The sequence below is a fragment of the Rhizophagus irregularis genome, chromosome 30, assembly GCF_026210795.1.
Source record: "Rhizophagus irregularis chromosome 30, complete sequence".
Lineage (NCBI taxonomy): Eukaryota > Fungi > Glomeromycota > Glomeromycetes > Glomerales > Glomeraceae > Rhizophagus > Rhizophagus irregularis.
Window position 1 is genome coordinate 1299248 of NC_089458.1, and position 19874 is coordinate 1319121.

Below are 19874 nucleotides of genomic sequence, written 5' to 3' on the forward strand. Positions count from 1 at the left end.
TACAACAGAAGAAAGTATGAAAACCAGGATCAAGAACTAGACATCGTCGACTAGAGCAAGACTATATGCCATCTTGCTAGCTTTACTCATGCCCTTCCAACAGTACAGTCAATATACATATGGACAGCAAAACAGCAATTTATACTATCGATGCAGTTCTATATAAAAAGCCTCATCAGTTAATAGATTGCAATAACTTTTTGATTTTGCAAAAAATATGTAGATTAGTACAGGAAGGTAAATTAAATTTGACACTCCATAAGGTTAAGAGATATAGCGGAGATTATAGGAATGAAAAAGTAGATGTTTTAGCAAAAGACGCTCTTTATGCCCCTTCTGTACCATTTTAACCAAGAAATAGGAAACTTATCTTTTATACTGAAAATTGGAAATATACCGATAGAAAGGAAAATCAGGAAGTTTGTAAAGATTATGATGAATTTATGATAGAAAAATTTTCTTGAAATTTATGCAATTCTTGGGTTAAAAATTAGTATAAATTTATGAAATAAGTAGTTGCTAAGATTGCTTTCCAAAATTTCCAAAACTATATTATAAAAAAAAAGGTTTACTAAGGTTTTAATAAATGCAAATTATAAAGGGTCTTTTTTTTAAAGTCACTTTATTTTTTAGAAAGGGAGTGAGTTCAACCTAGCTCAATACAATCTAACTCGTTTTTTGGAATTCAAAAATGAATATGTTAATTTAAAAAAAAAAGAAAAAAGATAATTTGAGGTTTATTATAACAAAGAATTGTAAAAAAAAATTTGATTCATTGCCTTACAATATTTCTTAAACAAATTATGAATTTTATTTAAAAAACAGTTATTTGAAAGTTATCAATATAATTTATGAATTATGAAATTAATTAACTCATAGTTTTTCACATATCATTCTGGCGCGAAATTTCACCATCTATAAAGATTCTTCAGAATTTGATTGAATTGAACTACTTGGAGAATTGTTTTTCGCTTTATCGCCCAATCCGTTTATGTTCTAAGTAAATACTTATAATGTAAATTTCTTCGAATTTTGAATTTATTATGGTACAGTAAATTTAATTTATTACTAACCTTTGCTCCATGTCCAAGAACTTTGTTAAATTCATCTACGTATATCATATAAATATTTTTAAACGTAATGGCGATGAAAAGTGGTAACCCTTCAGAATTTTGAATCGTAACCTTTATAAAAATGTTGCCAATTATTTCAAAAGTGTTTAAGATAAAATTAATAAGGGAAATTATAATTGAATAACTTACATTTCTTAGGACAAGAATTGTGTTTTTACACAACATTGATCTGTATGCTTCAATAACTTTTTCTTGGATCAAGGCCTTAATTTCGCCTTCAATGATGTAATTATGATTACATAGTTATTATCATACGCTTATAGTTGTGACATAAAAAAATGTAGAAACCTGTATAATCCTTTAAAGTGAGAACTTTCTTGGTTGAATGAATGTTACTAATTTGTCCTATAGTAATTCCTACTTTTTCTGAATGACTCTTTTCTTGAAGAATTTTCATAGTATTTTTGATAAATTCTTTCATGAACATTTCAGCTATGTAAAAAAATAATAAATAAGACGTGTAATATTTAACTTCACGACTATGCAATTAGCATAATACTTACGTAAATCGAGTAACGTAATCATATTGAACCATTGCTCTTCAGTAATCGTTGTTTCATTTTTCACATCGTTAGAACCTTTTGAGAGTTTGCCGCGATATTGTGTCATGACATGATCCAAGATCTGCGATTCATGAGGAATTTCGGCATTCTTTGATACGATAGCTTCCATTCGTGAAGGTGGCTATTTCATTAGGGTGTTGAAACCATTTAAATTTGTTTTTTTGATAGTTAACTATTTCATAAAATTAAAATTGTTTACTTAATCGCATTTTATTATAAATTTGTATTTTTTACCAGATCAGGGAGACAACTAATAGGTCCTGCAACACTTCGTTTTAATTCCATTTGATTAAAAGGTTCATCACGAATTCTTTTTAAATTGTTATCTAACGTTACGCGGTCTTCCATTAATATTGAAGAGGAATCATTATCATTAACGGCAGAATCTTCACTGTAAAAGATATCATTATTCAAAGAATGTGTTGATGTAGAATTAAATAAATCAGGTACAAAAGATGATTGGTTTGAATTTGAAATTCTTCGATTTTTTAAAACCGGAACCATAGAAGGAGCTTGTAATCTTGATGAAATCGAAGCCTCTGATGTAGAGGACGATGACGCCACACCGAATCTAGCATTTGACATTGATCGTTGATATGTGCCAGTCATATCATTTACAGGATATTTATAAATTTTATCAGAAACAACAGCAGAATCACTAAGTTCTTTAAAAGATTTATATTTTAGTCTAGAATCTCCAGAATTAATAGCTGGAAGGTCTGGAAGAATTGAACGATTTCCAAACATAAAAGTATCAAATGAACGTTGAAAAGGACCACGATCTTCTCCCGGTTTTTTAGCGGGAGTTGCAATTATACCAGCTTCTTCAATTTGTTTATAAAAATTATGATTTCCATTCCATCGATTTGAATAAGATTTTGATGGTAAAGATAACCTTTTTTGAGGTTTATCATTTGTAACATCTTTTTCTGGTTCATCATCTGAAGTTTTTTTCCAATTATTACTTTTCTTTTGTCGCCAATTTTGTTTTTTTTGATAATAAGATTTTTTGTTATAAGAATTTTTGTTAGAAGTTTTTTTTGATTTAGGTAAATCAATTTTTCCTTCTTCTGCTGCTTTTTGATCCGCAAGTCTTACACTTTTTGAAACAAATTTTCTCGAAGGTAAATGAATAACATAAGGTTCTGGTTTTGGTTCATACATATTTGCTTGAGAAGATAAAAAAAACGCGTTAAAATAATGTTAGGAAGAAAGAAGAAATGTTAGTGATTAAGTTTTATACAGTATAGGCTTTTTATAGACTCATATTGCGCAGCGTAGTATAAGTCAGTCTGATAGTTTAATATTGGGGAGCATTATATCTTTAAACTCTTTGCAAACTACTTCTAGGCTCTGGCTGATAATAGACACCAATTTAAGTCCGATAGTTATTGAGGAACAATATATCTTTAAACTTCATGTGAACTACGTCTAGGCAGAAGATGATTCCAGACGGTCAAAATCACATGATCACGGATATTTCGGCCGGACATAATAAATACTGTACTTTTACTGATATTAAAAATCTGCAATATTTCATCGTTTTGTTTATAATGATATGTAACTCAAATATCATTTGAGAAATAAAAATCTATTTTTTTGAATTATTTTTAAATCGCACGTCAATTGACTTATAAAGTTAATTATAAATTTTAAATTTTAACAAAAAAAAAAACCAATCAATAAAAATTCGCTGACAAATTATCTTTTGTATGCACATTTCTTGCTTTTGCATACAATTGACATTTATCATTAATCATTTATTTTTTTCGGTATTATGTACTCCACAAATGCAAACATTTTTTTAAAAAAAACTTTATATATATATATATATATTTTCTAGAAATAAATAACAATAATAAATTTCCAAAAAAAAAATTTTATTAAATAATTTTTTTTTTACCAATAAATTTATTAAAAAAATCATCCATGCGTTAACTAAATAAAGGAAATAAACTGTAAGCTTAACATTTTTACTTATCTAAAAATAATCATTGGATATTAAATGAATTTATCCAATTTATTTCAATTTATCCCTAATAAAGCATGGTATCTAAACTCGTAATTTTGAAACTTTGATATCCTTTTTCATTGTCTCTACAATATGTCAAAAAATCCATAATTTCCAAAAAAGGGGATCAAATTATATGTAACATCAATTTAATTTTTTTCTAGCTAAAAAAAGAAATACTGCGGTCATTCTAATAAATAACGTTTTACCTACTAATCGAACAAAAGAATTTATTAAAAATTAAAAATATGCAATACTTGTATATGTAACGAATAAAATTTTGATTTTATATCAAGCCGAGGTGGCGACGGGCATAAGCATGTAAAGGTACGTAAACAGTTATATTTTTCCCATAATTGTACTTTAATATATTTGGTAATTTATAATGTCCTTCAATCCAAATTTTCCGGTCCGATTTTTTTGTGTTAAATCCGAATTAAACTAAATTTGGGTTATAAACAATTTTTCATTATATATTGAAACTGTTAAACCTTTGAATTATTATACTTTATATAATACAAAGAAGCATGATATATATCACGTTTTTTTTTGTTTTCCATAAATTTCAATATAATCAATCCATTTGTTTATCTTTGAACGATCTTCGAAAATGTATATAAAGAAATGAGAAAAATGATGATTTTCCTCGACCAATATTTATTTTTCATTTTAACCCTTCGTTCATTTTCATTTCCCTTCATTTCCCTTCATTTCCCTTCATTTTCTTTCATTTTCCCACTATTAAAAAGTGTTGGGAAAAAATTCATTCTTTTTTTTTTTTTACTCTAGAACATTTATAATAAACAATGAAACAAATCATCTCCTCGAGTTGCGGTGCAATTCATACCACTAAACATTTTCATAAATCCCTTTCACACTCATCATTTAAATTCTCATTCAAATTAACTTTTATAATTTCTTTAATTCTCTTATCAACATTAATCGAAGCCGTTCCAACTCCTACCTCCTCTTATTCAACCCTTGATAAAAGGAACGATAATATTTCGAAGGATGATTTAAGTAAATTTGCTAATTTCGCTGCTGCCGCTTATTGTGATACTTCTGTTTTTAAAGATTGGAATTGTGGACCTCTTTGTGATGCAACTAATGGTACTGTTGTTAATAAATTCTTTACCACTAAAAACACCGCTACACGAGGTAACTATATTATTGCGCCATATTTCGTCACACAAATCCTTGGGATTATCTACTAACTACTTTTAATAATAAAATCTAGCTTATATTGCAACATATGAAGAAGAAGAATTAATCGTTGTATCATTTAGAGGAACTGTACCAGATAATATTAAAACTGTACTCACTGATGCAAAACTTCTTTTAAGAGATTATCCACCTGTAAAAGGAGCAAAAGTACATACTGGATTTTATGAAGCTTTTCTTGAAGCACAATCCGAAGTTTTCGACGAAGTTCAAAAATTACATGAAGAACATCCTAATTTTAAAGTTTTATATACTGGTCATAGTTTAGGTGCTGGTAAGTAAAAAAATTATATATTTTTAACGTTTTTTATGGTTTTTATGTTTTAACTAAAGAAATTTATTTATTATTTTCATTATAGCGCTCACTTTATTAGCAGCATTAGATCTTGTACAAAATTCAACAGATTTCAAAGCAAATGAAAATCTTTTCGTTGCTACCTATGGTGAACCAAGAGTTGGTGATTTAAAATTTTCTAAATTTGTTGATAGTAAATTAAAAGTAACAAGGGTTGTAAATGGAGGTGATCCAGTTCCTCATTTACCACCAAAATTCCTTTCTTATGAACATCCTAGCGGTGAATTATGGATATCAGATCCTAAAAAAAGTTCAAGTGAATTTATTACATGCAAGGGTCCAGAAGATCCAAAATGTTCCAATTCGTTACCTATTATTCAATTAAATGCAATTTTTCACATGGGCCCATATTTCGGTGTTTCTATGAGAGGTTGTAAATCTAACAATGATAAATCTGTCGGACAATTATTATCAGGTTTAAAATTTAATAAACTTGAAAAAGACAATTAAATAGATAATTTATTAGAAGGTTATTAGAAGGAATGAAGGGTTAAATGACAATTAGATTAATTTTAAATAGAGTTTGTTAATTTAATTTATTTGTACTATTGTAATTTTAATAAATACTGTACGTAATATATCAGAATTATCTGAAATATCACGACTGTCACGTGATTTCACGTGGTTATACTGTATGCATGAATATACTTTTAAATGGGCGTTAATTCTTCCCCTTAAAATTAATTTTCTTCTTTTAAAAAAATTCTAAAAATACTGTCAATATGGCTGAATATACCGGCTGGGAAATTTTGGCTATAATCATGGCATTTTTTTGTCCACCTTTAGGTGTATTTATGAAAAGAGGTTGTTGTAATCTTGACTTATGGTTAAGTATCTTTTTTTTTGTTGTTTATTATTGTCCTTATTATTTTTTCTTTTTTAGCTAAAACTTTTTTTTTACTTTTAGCCTAAGTATTTTATTGACAATATTAGGTAATTTTACGTTCTAAATTTATATATTCTTTATAATACATTGTTGTAAATAATGAATAATTGATTTTTCTTTGTTAAAATTTTTTAGGTTGGCTTCCAGGTAAAAAAAAAATTATTCTTTGTTCTTTTTTTAATATCAAATGTTTCATCTTTATTTTTTTATAGGAGTTTTTCATGCTTTTTATATAATTTATAAACATCGCAAGCTTGAAGAAAGACTTTATAGTGAATATAGTGAACTACCATAATTTTTACATTACTTTATATACTCGGTAACAATTATTCAAGAACAAACAAAGTATTTTTTTTTTTTGGTTAATTTATATTACGCAAGACAAAATTTTATATATATTTGAATGAAATAAAAATATAATTATATAACCAAAAAAATAATTATTACAATAATTATTTATTAATACATATATTATTAATAACATGAAAGTAATTATTTAAAAACATTCGTATAGGATTATTAATTAGTGTATACGGTGCTTGTAAATGATATAAAGTGCGTGAGCAATTCCTGGTATAAAACCTTTTTTTAATTCACAAAAGAAATCAAAATTAAAAAAAATTAGAAAAAAAATCAAAAAAAAAAATAATTGAAAAAGAAAATTTGATTTTTTACCTAGGATGGTCAGTCCAATATTAATAAATAAATCCCCATGACATCCTCTTACAAGTCCTACACCAACTTTTTTTTTTAAAAAAAAAAATAATAAAAATTTATCAAAATTAATAAAAAAAAAAAGAATTATATTTTTTTAAAAAAACATAATAATAATAATAAATATTTTACCTGGTGGTAAGAAAAATGCAAAGATCATAGCGATTATATCTCTTGTGGTGTATTCTGCCATTTTTTTTTCCTTTTTTTTTATGAATTTATTGGTTTAATTCAAAGTAATTGAAGTAAAATTTTACTTTGACCTCGAAGTCGTCTTTATATAAACGAAAAAAATATTAAAGAATTGACACCTAAATCTTAAATTATGATATATTAATTACGCAATCATTACAACAGGATTAGTTACTTAAGTAATAATTCCTTAAATATTTAATGACGTAATTAATTTGTATAATTCTAATTCTTGGCAAAATTTTGAGCTTCGTAAGCGGATCAAAGGCGGATCTTGAGTTTTTAATGTCATATGACATATTTCGGATATTATGTACTGTACTGTATAAACGCAGCTACTTTTCTTAAAGTCTAGTCGAAAACAATCCCGTGTTTTACTATAATTTCTTAAATTGACATATTATTAATTTATGCTGCGTACCGTTTGAGGTACTTTCATTTGTATATTTTAATATACAAAATGAAAAAAAAAACTTTTATAATTTTATTTATTTATTTAGTTAAGAAGAAAAAGTGTTCAACTAGTGCGCATTTATTAAGGAAATTAGAACCTTTTTAATCTTTTTAAAGGATTAAATCAAAATTTTACACGTATATATAATATCGAGAACTCAATGATTGGTTGTTGGAAGAAATTTAATCGGTTTCTCTATATATTGTATGAAAGAATTTATCCACGTAAATAAAATGAAAATGTATTTTATAATATTGATAATAATATACTATACGAATTATTAATGCTAATGCAATTGATCCGTGTAATTTAACGAGAATCTTTTAATATGAAAGTCTTTCTATCTCTATTCAAGTTCCTAAACCATTTTGTATAAAAAAATATAAATTTCATTGACTTTGGAGCGTCTCAGTTTATTTTTCTATTACAATTATATTTAATCGTTCACGATAAACTTTTGTTCGATGATGAACGATACGTTTGTTGATCTTCGTATATCTGTTGTGCCCCAAGTTGACGATGTTGCCTCAAATTGCTCGTGTTATGAACATTTAGTATTTGTTTAAATTTCATTAAAATTTCATTTGAAAGTGTTTGATTTTTGAAATTTTGTTACGTCTATAGAATAGAAAAATGTGAAAAGGTCATACTATGTATGAAAATTTTTCTGTATAATTTTTTTAAAAAAATAAGGTTAATAAAATTTTCTTTGTTTGAAAATACGTTAAATAAATGATTAAAATTTAAAGAGCATTAAATAAATGCGAGTCAAATAGTCAATAAGTAAAAATGAGGAGTCTGCTTAAATAAAATTATATACTAAAATTTTATTGGCTCTCGTATATCTGCTTTGAAATAATCTATCCTTTTATTTATAAGCATCTCACTTATTTATTTAACTATATATTTTAATAGTTTAGATTTTTGAATATATTTGCAATTTTCCTCGTTTTTGAAAAAAGTTATAATCTTTATTCTCTCATTTATGTTTAAATGAAATTTTCAAACTGCGTACGTGAAGTACGTGAAGAATTTACATTAAAAAATTTGTCGATATTCGATACGAGGACAGGCAATTTTTCTAAAATCACTGATTTCTCAATACAGCACATATTTATTACGTAGAAGAGGTTTTTATCTCTGCTTAATGCGCAGGAAGATCACTTGTAAAAATTAAACCGTGAACATATTGATTACATTTTATTTTACCGAAATCCATAATTTTTCTCCGTATGTACCGTTTTAAAAATCGAGGTAATATATATTCAAGATAAAAGATTCAGTTTACATGACTATATGTATAAATATAATTCTTGATGATTGTAATCCACAATATTTATGAAAAAAAAAAAAATATTTTTTTAATTCATTCAAGTTTTGAAATTTTGATATGAATTACGAAACTTATTAAAAGATAATAAGACTTTCGTATGTTTAATTTCTTTAAATAAGATTTGAGCCTCTTACTAGATATTGAGATTTTTGTGTATCAACGTTTTTCACATGTCAATTTGCAGATAATTTCCCAAAAATATAATGTTTTACAAACAATTCATATTTTAAACAGCAAATTTTATTTTTTATTAATGAAGACAACGATAAAATGACTTGAAGAACAATATGGATTTATTGAAAAAATTTGATGAATTAAATAATAGATTGTCAACTCTATTAGAAGAAAATAAAGAGCTTAAAAGGCAAAATAAAAACTTTCAAGAAGAAAATCATGTATTAAAGGAAAAACTTAATGAAAGAGATTATGAAAATCTTCAAGAAGAAAATAAGAAATTAAAACAACATGTTCTAAATTTAGAACATCAAAAAAATGATCAACTTCGGAAATATAAAAATCTTCAAGAAGAAAATAAAAGCCTTAATATGAAAGAAACCCAATTTCAGCAACATATTCAAAATTTAGAAAAACAAAAAAGTGAGCAATTTGAAATATTTTCACAAAATTTAGAAAAGGCTTTAGGAAAGTTGAGATTAGATGACTTACATGAAGATAATGTGAATAATCCCCAAAAAGATTTTATTTTGAGTTCAGATGAATTAGATGAAGATAATGTGAATGATCCCAAAAAAGATGAGAGTCTTGATTATATGAAGGATTCTACTATACAAAAAGTGACTATAAAGAAAGTAATACATCCTATAGATAAAAGCTCTTTTAACAAAGGTACGTAATGTTAAATGATTACAATTTTAAAATAATAATTTTGATTAAAAACAAAAACTTATAATTAGATAATATCCGAGTCGTAGTTGGATTAGACTTTGGAACAACATATTCTGGATTCTCTTATTGTCATGTTGCTGATTCGGAAAATATTACTACAAATGATCAATGGCCCGAAAATTTCGGAAATTTAAAGACAAATACGGTACTTCAATATGATTATGAGTATGATCGAGTTGAGTCATGGGGACTACCAGCTCTAGCTAAAAGACCGAGTCGTCGAAAGAATGAAAATAGAAAAAGACCAGTTGAATTATTCAAATTGCATTTAGGTAATTTATCAGAAAATTTAAAACCAAAACTTCCAATTGATTTTGATTATAAGAAAGCTATTACTGATTATCTTCGCGAAATTGGAAAGGTAAGAGTAAAACTTCGAGAATAATATAACACATTTACTATAATTACTTATTTGTATGTAAATTTAAGTTGATTAAAGAAACAATTGAGCTACGCTTTCAAGGAATTGATTTTCATAAACATGTATTATTGGTTCTTACTGTTCCTATGGAATATTTGGAAGAAGACATAGCTATTATGAGGGAATGTGTATATGAAGCAGAGTTGATTGCAAAAAGGTGCTCAAATAAGTTACAATTTACTACAGAGTGTAAGTAAAAAATTTTAGAAAAAGCTATAGAATAAAATAATTTAATCAACGTAATTAATACAAAATAATTTTTTTTTTTACAGCTGAGGCCGCAGCAATTTATTGTATGCAAAATGTATTAAAGGAGCATGATTTGCTAACATCGGGAAGTAAGTTATGAATATTTATTTGATAATAAATCTTATAATTATTAAATGGATTTTATTTATTTAAATTAGAAACTATTATGATTGTTGATTGTGGCGGTGGTACTGTAGATTTAACTATTCACAAGTTAATTGGAAATAATCAATTAAGTGAAATCACCGAAGGTACCGGTGATTTCTGTGGAAGCACATTCATTGATAATGAATTTATTGGTTTTTTACGTAAAAAACTTGGAATTGATGCCATAAATTCATTCAGAGACAGCTGTTATAGTCAATTTCAATCTATGATTCAAGAATTCTGTCAACGTGTAAAATTACCTTTCACGGGAGATGATTTAGTTTTTTCATATGAATTAGATATTGAAATAACTGCTCCAGTTCTATTACAATATATCGATAAAGAAACCAGATTTAAAATGGAAGAAAATGAATGGTTGTTTGAAATTAATTATGAAGACATAAAAGCAATGTTTGATCCTGTTGTTGATCGAATTATTAGGTTGATACATTTACAACTTTCTAATGCTCGAGAAGAATGTTCTGCAATGTTCTTAGTTGGAGGTTTTAGTGAATCAAAATATTTACAAAAAAGGATTAAACAAGAATTTCAACGGGAAGTAAAAAATATCTCAGTACCTAAGAATCCTATAGCAGCAACTTCACGTGGAGCTGCATTATATGGATTTTCTTTATTCAATTCAAAAAATGATAATATGAAAGTTACTAGATGTATTATTGCTACAAGAATTCTTAAGTATACTTATGGTATTAAAGTGAGAAACTACTGGGTAAGTTTATGGTAATTTATAATATAGTGTATATATAACTTTTTTTACTAAGAAATTCTCCTTTTACTTCAGTTGGAAGGAGATCCAATTGAAAGAAAAATCCGCGATGGACGTATTGATAGATTTCATTGCATAGCTAAACGTGGAATTCAAGTTAATGCTAATGAAGAATTTACAACATTTTTCACGCCACTTTCTCCTATGCAAACAAGAGTATGTTTTAAAATATATTATACTAAAGAATATAGTGCAAAATATTGCGATGAACCTGGTATGAATCTTTTAGGGAAACTTATTATTGATCTTTCTGGATCCGGACATCTTGATAAATTATTATTTGGGGTTTCTTTTGGGCAAATGGAATTTGCTATTACTGTAAAAAATGAAACAAGTGGACAGTATTGTAGAACTAAGTTTGAAATTGATATTTAGTGAATAATTATTTTCAATCTGATAAATTCATTGATTTACCTTATATTATCATTTGACAATGTTATTCGCGCAAAATCTCCTGGTTTTTTATAGTATCTATTTATTCAAAGAAAGTTGGTTCATTCTGAAAAAAATTCTGTATAATAAAAAAAGCCGACATTCACTTGTAACATGTTTAGTCCTCTGATCGCAACCAATAAAAAATTAAAAATAAAAATTACTTTAGAAAAACTATAGTACAAAAAAGTAATTGATTCCTTTAAGCCTCTGATTATTAATTTCTTAGGCCACACTCTCTAGATCCTTCCTTAGTGTTTTATAATCTCTTTATGATATAAAGATACTATTTTTCGATGATATGATCATTTAACTAGTCTTTTTTTTCCTTATATCAAAATTGAAGTTATTACATAATTATAAGATGACAAAAAAAATTTTAACTTTGCTTGCGAATTTATAATGTATATGTACTGTACATTATGATATTAAAATAATTAATTTTGAAGAAATAATTTAATGAGTACCACCAACTATACCACCAATGCATTAAATGCATTCTCCTTTATCGGGCCCTTCTTCCAAAGTTATAGCTTCCTTGTTGTGATCCTTTAATTTACGTCATTCACGTGATATTTTACCGAAACCATTTAGTTTAATTTATTAAACACACGGAAGTAATACTGAGTTGGAAAGTTAAAATTTTAATGTTATTTCATTTGTAAATTTGATTCTCCGAAGATATTTCAAAATTCGCTCTTCCATAGCTTAATATGAAACTTGGAATTAACCTAGCTGCCGAACTATTATTGTTTAATTTCTATATTTCTTTAGCTTGAATTGCTTGATTTTTATTTTATTATTTTTTTTTCTTCTTAGATACAAAAATGTATAGATTATTTACGATATTTACAAAGTACAGCTATTGGTAATATTTATTTACAATATCAATTATATTAATTTATCTTGTGTTAAGCTACTTCACTTTATTCACTTTACTAATATTCAAAATTAGGTATTCTAATACAAAAAAAAATAAAAAATAAAAATATTATTACTAGTTTATGTGATTTTTTATAAAAGCTATTAAAATAATTTAGTCAAATTAACGTAAAAAAATTTTTTTTTTTTGTTTACAGCTGGGGCTGCAGTAATTTATATACGAAATTTATTAAAGGAACATGATTGGTTAACACCAGGAAGTAAGTTACTTGACAATAAATCTTATAATCATTTAAGCGATTTTTATTTACTTTAAATTTAGCAACTTTTATGATTGTTGATTGTGGCACGGTAGGTATCATAGATTTCACAAGTTACATAATTGGAAATAATCGGTTAAGTGAAATCACCGAAGGTACCGGTGATTTCTGTTGGGAGCACATTTGTTGATAAAGAATTTATTGATTTTTTAACGTAAAAAACTTGGAAGTAATGCTGTAGACCTATTAATTGAAATCATTATGGCTGTTTCAATACATGATTCAATATTTCTGTGAAAAGTAAAATTCCTTTTACGGGAGACAGAGAAGATTACGATCCATATGAGCTAGATATTGAAGAAACTGCGCCGGTTCTATTGAAATATGCCAGTATGAAACCAAAGATGAATTGAAAAAGCTAAATTTTTTATTAAAATTGATTATGAGAACCCGTCGAATTATAACAACTTCGAGAAAAATGTTCTGCGATGTTCTTGTTGGCGGTTTTAGTGAATTAAAATACTTACAGCAAAGGATCAAACGAGAGTTTCAAAATCAGGTAAATGCTATTTCGGTACCTAAACAACCTACGGCAGTAAACTTTATGTGGAGCTACATTATACGGATTATCTTTAAACATATAAATTATTACTACAAGAATTCTTAAATATACTTTTGATATTAAAGTAAGAACTACTGGGTTGTATTTAGTATAAAATTAAAAATATTAAAATTCGGCAAATCATTATCATTATATATTAATATACGCGTAAATCTTAGTTTATATTATTACAATTAATCAATGGCCTGATATAAAAACAAATACAGTACTTCAATATGATTCTAAGTTTATAAATGTTGAAACGTGGGGTTATCCTGCACTATCTAAACGACCAAATCGAAGTAACTCACATAATTCCTTCCAAAGGAACTATACTTTCAGAAAGCTATTACTGACTATCTTAGAGAAATTAGAGAGGTAACCTCAGATTATATACATATTTATTGTTAATTTTTAAATTATTTATTTATTAATTTAAATTTAAGTTGATTGAAGCAACCATTGCACAACGCTGGTCAGGCATTAATTTTCAAAATGTATTATTTGTTCTACTGTTCCTGCAGAATATTCATGCAGTGAAATAGCCGTTATCAGAAATTGTGTTTTTAATGCACGATTAATTGAAGAAAAATGCTCAAAAAATTTACAATTTACTACAGAACGTAAGTAAAAGAAATTTTGAATTTCCATCAGATTAGGACCACATTAATATTACTACTCTGTTAATGTAAGTGATATAATTTTTTTCACAGCTGAAGCAGTTGCAATTAATTGCTTGAAATATATGGGAAAAGATGACATAGGATGTAGTTTTTCATACGTCAAATATTTTTAATATAAATCATTAAATCGACTTTCTTTATTATTAAATTTAGTAAATTTTATGGTAGTTAACTGTGATGGTGTTACTGTAGACTTAACTACTCGCAAGTTACTTGAAAATAACAAAATGAGTGAAGTTTACGAACGTAGTGGAGATCTCTGTGGGAGTACATTTATTGATCAAGAATTTATTAAATTTTTACATAGAAAACTTGGAAGAAATGCCATAGGTTTATTAAGAGAAAATTATTATGACCAATTTCAATACATGATTCAAGATTTCTGTCGAAATGTAAAATTACTTTTCACAGGAGATCCAAGCGAATATAGACTTTATGAGCTAGAAATCGAAGAAACTGTTCCGGTTCTATTACAATATATCAAGGGTAAAGACAAGGAAGACATAAAAGAAAATGAATGGGTTGTCGATATTGAATATAAAGATATAAAAGCAATGTTTGATCCTATTGTTGATCGAATTATTAAGTTGATACATTCACAACTTTCTAATGCTCGAAAAGAGTGTTCTGTAATGTTCTTAGTTGGAAGTTTTAGGTAAATCAAAATATTTACAAAAAAGGGTTAAACACATTTATTTGTTTTATTTATTACAGTATTTTTATTTAAATGAAATAAAATTCCGTAGTATTAATTAAATAATTTTTAGCAACTAAAATTACATACGTAATAATATTCTAAGAAATCGCTTCCTATATTTGAAAAACATGAAACGTGCATAGAAATATAATAAAATTTATTTGTACTGTTACTGTGGGTATTGAAAAGAAAATAAAATTAATATAAATTTTTTTTAACTCGTTCAGTTTATGACAGACGGACCTTCATTGTATAGCTAGACTTGGTATAAAAATCAAAAAGTTACAATTTTTTTACACAAATTTCGAAGTTTCATTACTTTAAAACTTTAGTAAGTTTTAAACCACTTTATACAATGCAAAGTATTGTGATGAACCTGGTATGATGTGTTTTTGGTTGTTCATCTTTCTGGTTCAAAGACACCTTAGTGAACTATTATTTGAGTTTACCTTGAAATTTAATGTCAATGTAAAGAATGAAATAAAATAATATTAAATTTAATTATTATTATAATGACTTCCAATAGTTTCAAAATGAATAAACGAATTTCCAAATCTTCCTCTAACTTTTGCTTTCCATTTGCTAAACAATTTTTCTGTGTTTGAAGTCGGTGTTGTTTTACTTATCATCATAAATTGACTTTTATTTATACATTATTTTATAACACGCGATTTCCTAAATATATGCGTGTCCGCGCCAATCAGAAGAGATTTTTGTCTTCCCTGATAATCCGATGTTTGAGACATCAAATTAACTTTTAATTTAGTTTTGCCAACCAAATTTAAAGTGGTACTCATGCTGTAAAAAACCTGGTTTCGAAAGCTATTTAACAATCATGTTCTGACTAATTTCTTTAATATAGAGCCGATCATTTACGTAATTAGGTACACGTGATAATTCGCCGATCATTAATTCATATATACTGTAAATGTGAAACCACATTACGAAAAAAAAATAATCATGAATTTATTGGAGAAATTTGATAAATTAAATAATAGATTAACAAGTTTATTAGAAGAAAATAAAGAACTTAAACAACATTATAAAAATCTTCAAGAGCAACATCAGGAATTAAAAGAAAAACTTGATGAAAGTGATTATAAAAATCTTCAAGAAGAAAATGAGGATTTAAAACAACGTATTCTAAATCAAGAAAAACAAAAAACAAATTTATTAAGAGAAAATGAAAGGCTTAACCAACAATGTAAAAATCTTCAAGGAGAAAATATGGATTTAAAACAACGTATTTTAAATCAAGAAAAACAAAAAACAAATTTATTAGGAGAAATTGAAATGCTTAAACAACAATATAAAAATCTTCAAGATAAATTTAACGAAATAGATTATAAAAATCTTCAAGAAGAGAATAAAAAATTAAAAGAAAATTTTAACAAGAAAGAAAAACAATTTCAACAACATATTATAAATTTAGAAAAACAAAAAAATGAACAACTTGAAATATTTTCTCAAAATTTGGAAAAAGCCTTGGGAAAGTTGGAATTGGATGAATTAAATGAAGTTAATGAAAATGATATTAAAAATTCTAAAAATTCTAAAGAAAATGAAAATGATATGAAAAATTCTAAAAATTCTAAAGAAAATGAAAATGATATTAAGAATTCTAAAAATTCTAAAGAAAAAAATAAGCCTACAATATTTCCTTTAATTGATGATGATATTAAAGACAAGGAATTTATCCAACATATTGATGATCCCTCTGGCTCTGTTCCATTTTCATCTGAAGATAAAAGTAATCGATCAGAAAATGAACACTCAAGGGGTTCTTCTAACGAAAGTACGTAGTAATAAATGTTTTTTTGTAATTTTTTAAAAAAAATAATTATTTGTGATTAAAATGAAAAAAATTAATTTAGGAGACAATATCAAAGTCGTGGTTGGACTAGACTTTGGAACAACTTATTCTGGATTCTCTTATTGCCATACTGCTGAACCGAAAAATATTATTACAAATAATCAATGGCCTGATATAATGGGGTATTTGAAAACAAATACAGTACTTCAATATGATTCTAAATTTATAAATGTTGAAACGTGGGGATATCCTGCACTAGCTAGACGACCAAGTCGAAAAAATCAAAGGGAAAAGAATGAAAGTGAAACAAGACCAGTCGAATTATTTAAATTGCATTTAACTTGTAATAAGAAACCTTACCTTCCAAGGGAATTATGCTATAAAAAGGCTATTACTGACTATCTTAGAAAAATTGGAGAGGTAACCTCAATATAATTTATAATATTATTTATTGTTAATTTTTAAATTATTTACTAAATAAATTAAATTATAAGGTAATCAAAGAGACAATTGATGTACGCTTGTCATCACCTGCCGATTTCTTTCGACATGTATTATTGGTTATTACTATTCCTGCAGAATATTCAAACAAAGAAATAGCTATTATGAGAGATTGTGTTTTTAATGCAGGATTGATTGGAGAAAAATACTCAAGAAATTTACGATTTATTACAGAACGTAAGCAAGGAAATTTTTAGATCTTCATCAGTTATTTTGTTGGTTAAAACATATATTAGGACCATTAAATATTATTACTTTGTTAATGTGAGTGATATAATTTTTTTCACAGCTGAAGCAGTAGCAATTAATTGCTTGAATGATATGGGAAAAGATAACATACTAACAATAGGATGTAGGTTATGTACATTTTTCATATGTCTAATATTCTAAAAAAATTCACTAAATCGATTTTCTTATTATTAAACTTAGCAAATTTCATGATAGTTGACTGTGGTGGTGGTACTGTGAAATTACCGAACGTGCTGGAGATTTCTGTGGAAGTACATTTATTGATAAAGAATTTATCAATTTTTTACGTAAAAAACTTGGAAGTAAGGCCATAGATCTATTAACAGAAAATCATTACGGCCACCTTCAATATATAGTTCAGGAATTCTGCGAAATTACAAAATTTCCTTTCACAGGAAACAGAGAAGATTATGGGTATGAGCTAGATATTGAAGATTTTCCAATTCTATTAGAATATATCAGTGAGGAAACCAAAGATGAATTGGAAAAAACTGAATTTCTTATTAAAATCGATTGTGATGCTATAAAAGCAATGTTTGATCCTGTTATCAGTAGAATTATTAGTTTGATACATTCACAACTTGATAGCATTCAAGAAGAATGCTCTGCAATTTTTTTAGCTGGAGGTTTTAGTGAATCAAAATATTTACAAAAAAGGATTGAACAAGAATTTCAACATGTAGTAAAAAATATCCGTGTACCTACGCGTCCTATTGCAGCAATTTCACGTGGAGCTGTAATGTATGGATTATCTTTAAAAAAAGGCAATGTTATTTCTACAAGAATCCTTAAATATACTTACGGTATTGAAGTAGTAAATTACTGGGTAAAGTATTTTATATTTGATATTTAATCTTATATATAAACTTATATAAACTGTTTCAAGGAATTCTTATTTTACATTATTTTAGATGGACGGAGATCCAATCAGTAGAAAACTTCATAATGGACGCATTGTTAGATTTCATTGTTTAGCTAGACGTGGTACTCAGGTTGAAACAAATGAAACAGTTAAAACATTTTTTACACCACTTTCTCCTCTCCAAACCAGAATAAGTTTTAATATATTTTTTACTAAAGAATATAATGCAAAATATTGCGATGAACCTGGTATGCGGTTTTTGGGAAAACTTGTTGTTAATCTTCCTGGTTCAGGCCTCCTTGATAGGCTATTATTTGAGTTTACCTTTGGACAAATGGAGATTACTGTCAATGTAAAGAATGAAACTGATGGACAAAGATATATTACCACTTTTAAATTGGAAGCTGATTAGATGATTTGTTATGATAATGTATATTGTTATTTATTTATGTTTTATTTATTACAGTATTTTTATTTAAATGAAATAAAATTCCGTAGTATTAGTTGACAACTAAAATTAAACACAGTAATAAGATTCTAAGAAATCGCTTCCTATATTTGAAAAACATGAAATGTACATAAAAATATAATAAATTTTGTTTGTACTGCTACTGTGGGTATTGAAAGAAAATAAAATTAATATAAATTTTTTTTAACTCGTTTAGTTTATGAGTCTAAACATCCAGAAACCCTTTAGGTTTAGGTATATACCGAACTTAATTTCAGAACCTGCATTTATTATTCCGGATCCCGAATTCCGAATCTACCCAAAACTCTCAAGACATTTATATACCGAAATATAACCGAAACCTATTAGTTCGCTTTGTTTGTTACATAAGATTATATTAATAAAATTAAATTATCATGAATTAAAGTTACTTGCAACATAGTGACTTTTGTCTATTTCGTCTGATCGTCTCCTTGCTTAAGAAAGGCTTTTTTGGACGTCCACCGGTACTATTTGCAGACTGTTTTTTTTGAATTTGATGGTAAACTAGCCAACATTATTATTTAAAGAAGAAAAAGACCTCTAAATTAAGTCTTAAAAATAAGATGATTATCAAACATCGATCTATCAAATATCGATCTTTATTAAATATTTGGATTATCGCGTGATTAAACTTAATCCGTGAGTTTCGGGAATTGGGTTGGTTTCAGAATTAATTCCAGAATATCGGGATTGGTTTTAAGATAACCGAAATTAGTTTCTGGTTTTGGAATTTGTTTAGAGTTTCGGGTGAGATTTCGATTCGTATATTCCGAAACCCGAAACTTTCAGAGGTTTCGAGTCCCATGTTTAGAAATTCATATAATCTAACATATTCAGGCCCCACATCACTTATTTGATTTTAAAGCTAAACAATTGATTTCTTCATGACATCTTTGCCGTCTCATTTTGGCCAACTCTTTTATTTACTGTATTTGGAACAACTTCAAGGATTTATCCGGAAAGCACACTTTTGTTTGTAAAATATTGGAAAATCACTAATTTGAAAATTTGACATGAAATCTCAATTTCGAA

General features: G+C 26.8%; 6 protein-coding genes across 6 annotated transcripts; 5 read left to right on the top strand and 1 right to left on the bottom strand.

Moving 5' to 3' along the window:
- Positions 1-915: 915 nt before the first annotated feature.
- On the bottom strand, positions 916-2860 carry OCT59_021702 (uncharacterized protein; the record flags this gene model as incomplete). Its single annotated transcript, XM_025333941.2, has 6 exons — positions 916-996; positions 1074-1184; positions 1263-1348; positions 1422-1565; positions 1637-1817; positions 1931-2860. 6 exons carry the CDS (start codon positions 2858-2860, stop codon positions 916-918), a joined length of 1533 nt encoding a protein of 510 aa, XP_025168070.2.
- A 1495-nt stretch (positions 2861-4355) lies between these two features.
- On the top strand, positions 4356-5924 carry OCT59_021703 (uncharacterized protein). Its single transcript, XM_025328124.2, has 3 exons — positions 4356-4865; positions 4945-5202; positions 5288-5924. Exons 1-3 carry the CDS (start codon positions 4514-4516, stop codon positions 5731-5733), a joined length of 1056 nt encoding a protein of 351 aa, XP_025168071.1. The 5' UTR covers positions 4356-4513; the 3' UTR covers positions 5734-5924.
- Positions 5925-5959: 35 nt separating this feature from the next.
- Positions 5960-6602, top strand: OCT59_021704 (uncharacterized protein). The gene is made up of 4 exons (XM_025321740.2): positions 5960-6109; positions 6191-6216; positions 6305-6316; positions 6382-6602. The coding sequence occupies exons 1-4, from the start codon at positions 6006-6008 to the stop codon at positions 6462-6464; spliced, it is 225 nt and encodes a 74-aa protein (XP_025168072.1). The 5' UTR covers positions 5960-6005; the 3' UTR covers positions 6465-6602.
- A 2547-nt stretch (positions 6603-9149) lies between these two features.
- On the top strand, positions 9150-11747 carry OCT59_021705 (uncharacterized protein; the record flags this gene model as incomplete). Its single annotated transcript, XM_025321742.2, has 6 exons — positions 9150-9708; positions 9777-10129; positions 10198-10378; positions 10462-10527; positions 10597-11315; positions 11388-11747. The coding sequence occupies 6 exons, from the start codon at positions 9150-9152 to the stop codon at positions 11745-11747; spliced, it is 2238 nt and encodes a 745-aa protein (XP_025168074.1).
- Positions 11748-14457: 2710 nt separating this feature from the next.
- On the top strand, positions 14458-14889 carry OCT59_021706 (uncharacterized protein; the record flags this gene model as incomplete). The annotated part of the gene is made up of 1 exon (XM_066146694.1): positions 14458-14889. One exon carries the CDS (start codon positions 14458-14460, stop codon positions 14887-14889), a length of 432 nt encoding a protein of 143 aa, XP_066005804.1.
- A 987-nt stretch (positions 14890-15876) lies between these two features.
- On the top strand, positions 15877-18764 carry OCT59_021707 (uncharacterized protein; the record flags this gene model as incomplete). The annotated part of the gene is made up of 7 exons (XM_066146695.1): positions 15877-16722; positions 16802-17160; positions 17235-17418; positions 17531-17593; positions 17671-17741; positions 17798-18316; positions 18402-18764. Exons 1-7 carry the CDS (start codon positions 15888-15890, stop codon positions 18762-18764), a joined length of 2394 nt encoding a protein of 797 aa, XP_066005805.1. The 5' UTR covers positions 15877-15887.
- Positions 18765-19874: the final 1110 nt, after the last annotated feature.

Bases quoted from the DNA above. Each gene is read 5' to 3' on its own strand.
- OCT59_021703 (XM_025328124.2), top strand. From the start codon at position 4,514: ATGAAACAAATCATCTCCTCGAGTTGCGGTGCAATTCATACCACTAAA. The intron at 4,866-4,944 runs GTAACTATATTA...AATAAAATCTAG, and splicing joins TAAAAACACCGCTACACGAG to CTTATATTGCAACATATGAA. The intron at 5,203-5,287 runs GTAAGTAAAAAA...TTTTCATTATAG, and splicing joins TGGTCATAGTTTAGGTGCTG to CGCTCACTTTATTAGCAGCA.
- OCT59_021704 (XM_025321740.2), top strand. From the start codon at position 6,006: ATGGCTGAATATACCGGCTGGGAAATTTTGGCTATAATCATGGCATTT. The intron at 6,110-6,190 runs GTTAAGTATCTT...TTTTACTTTTAG, and splicing joins TGTTGTAATCTTGACTTATG to CCTAAGTATTTTATTGACAA.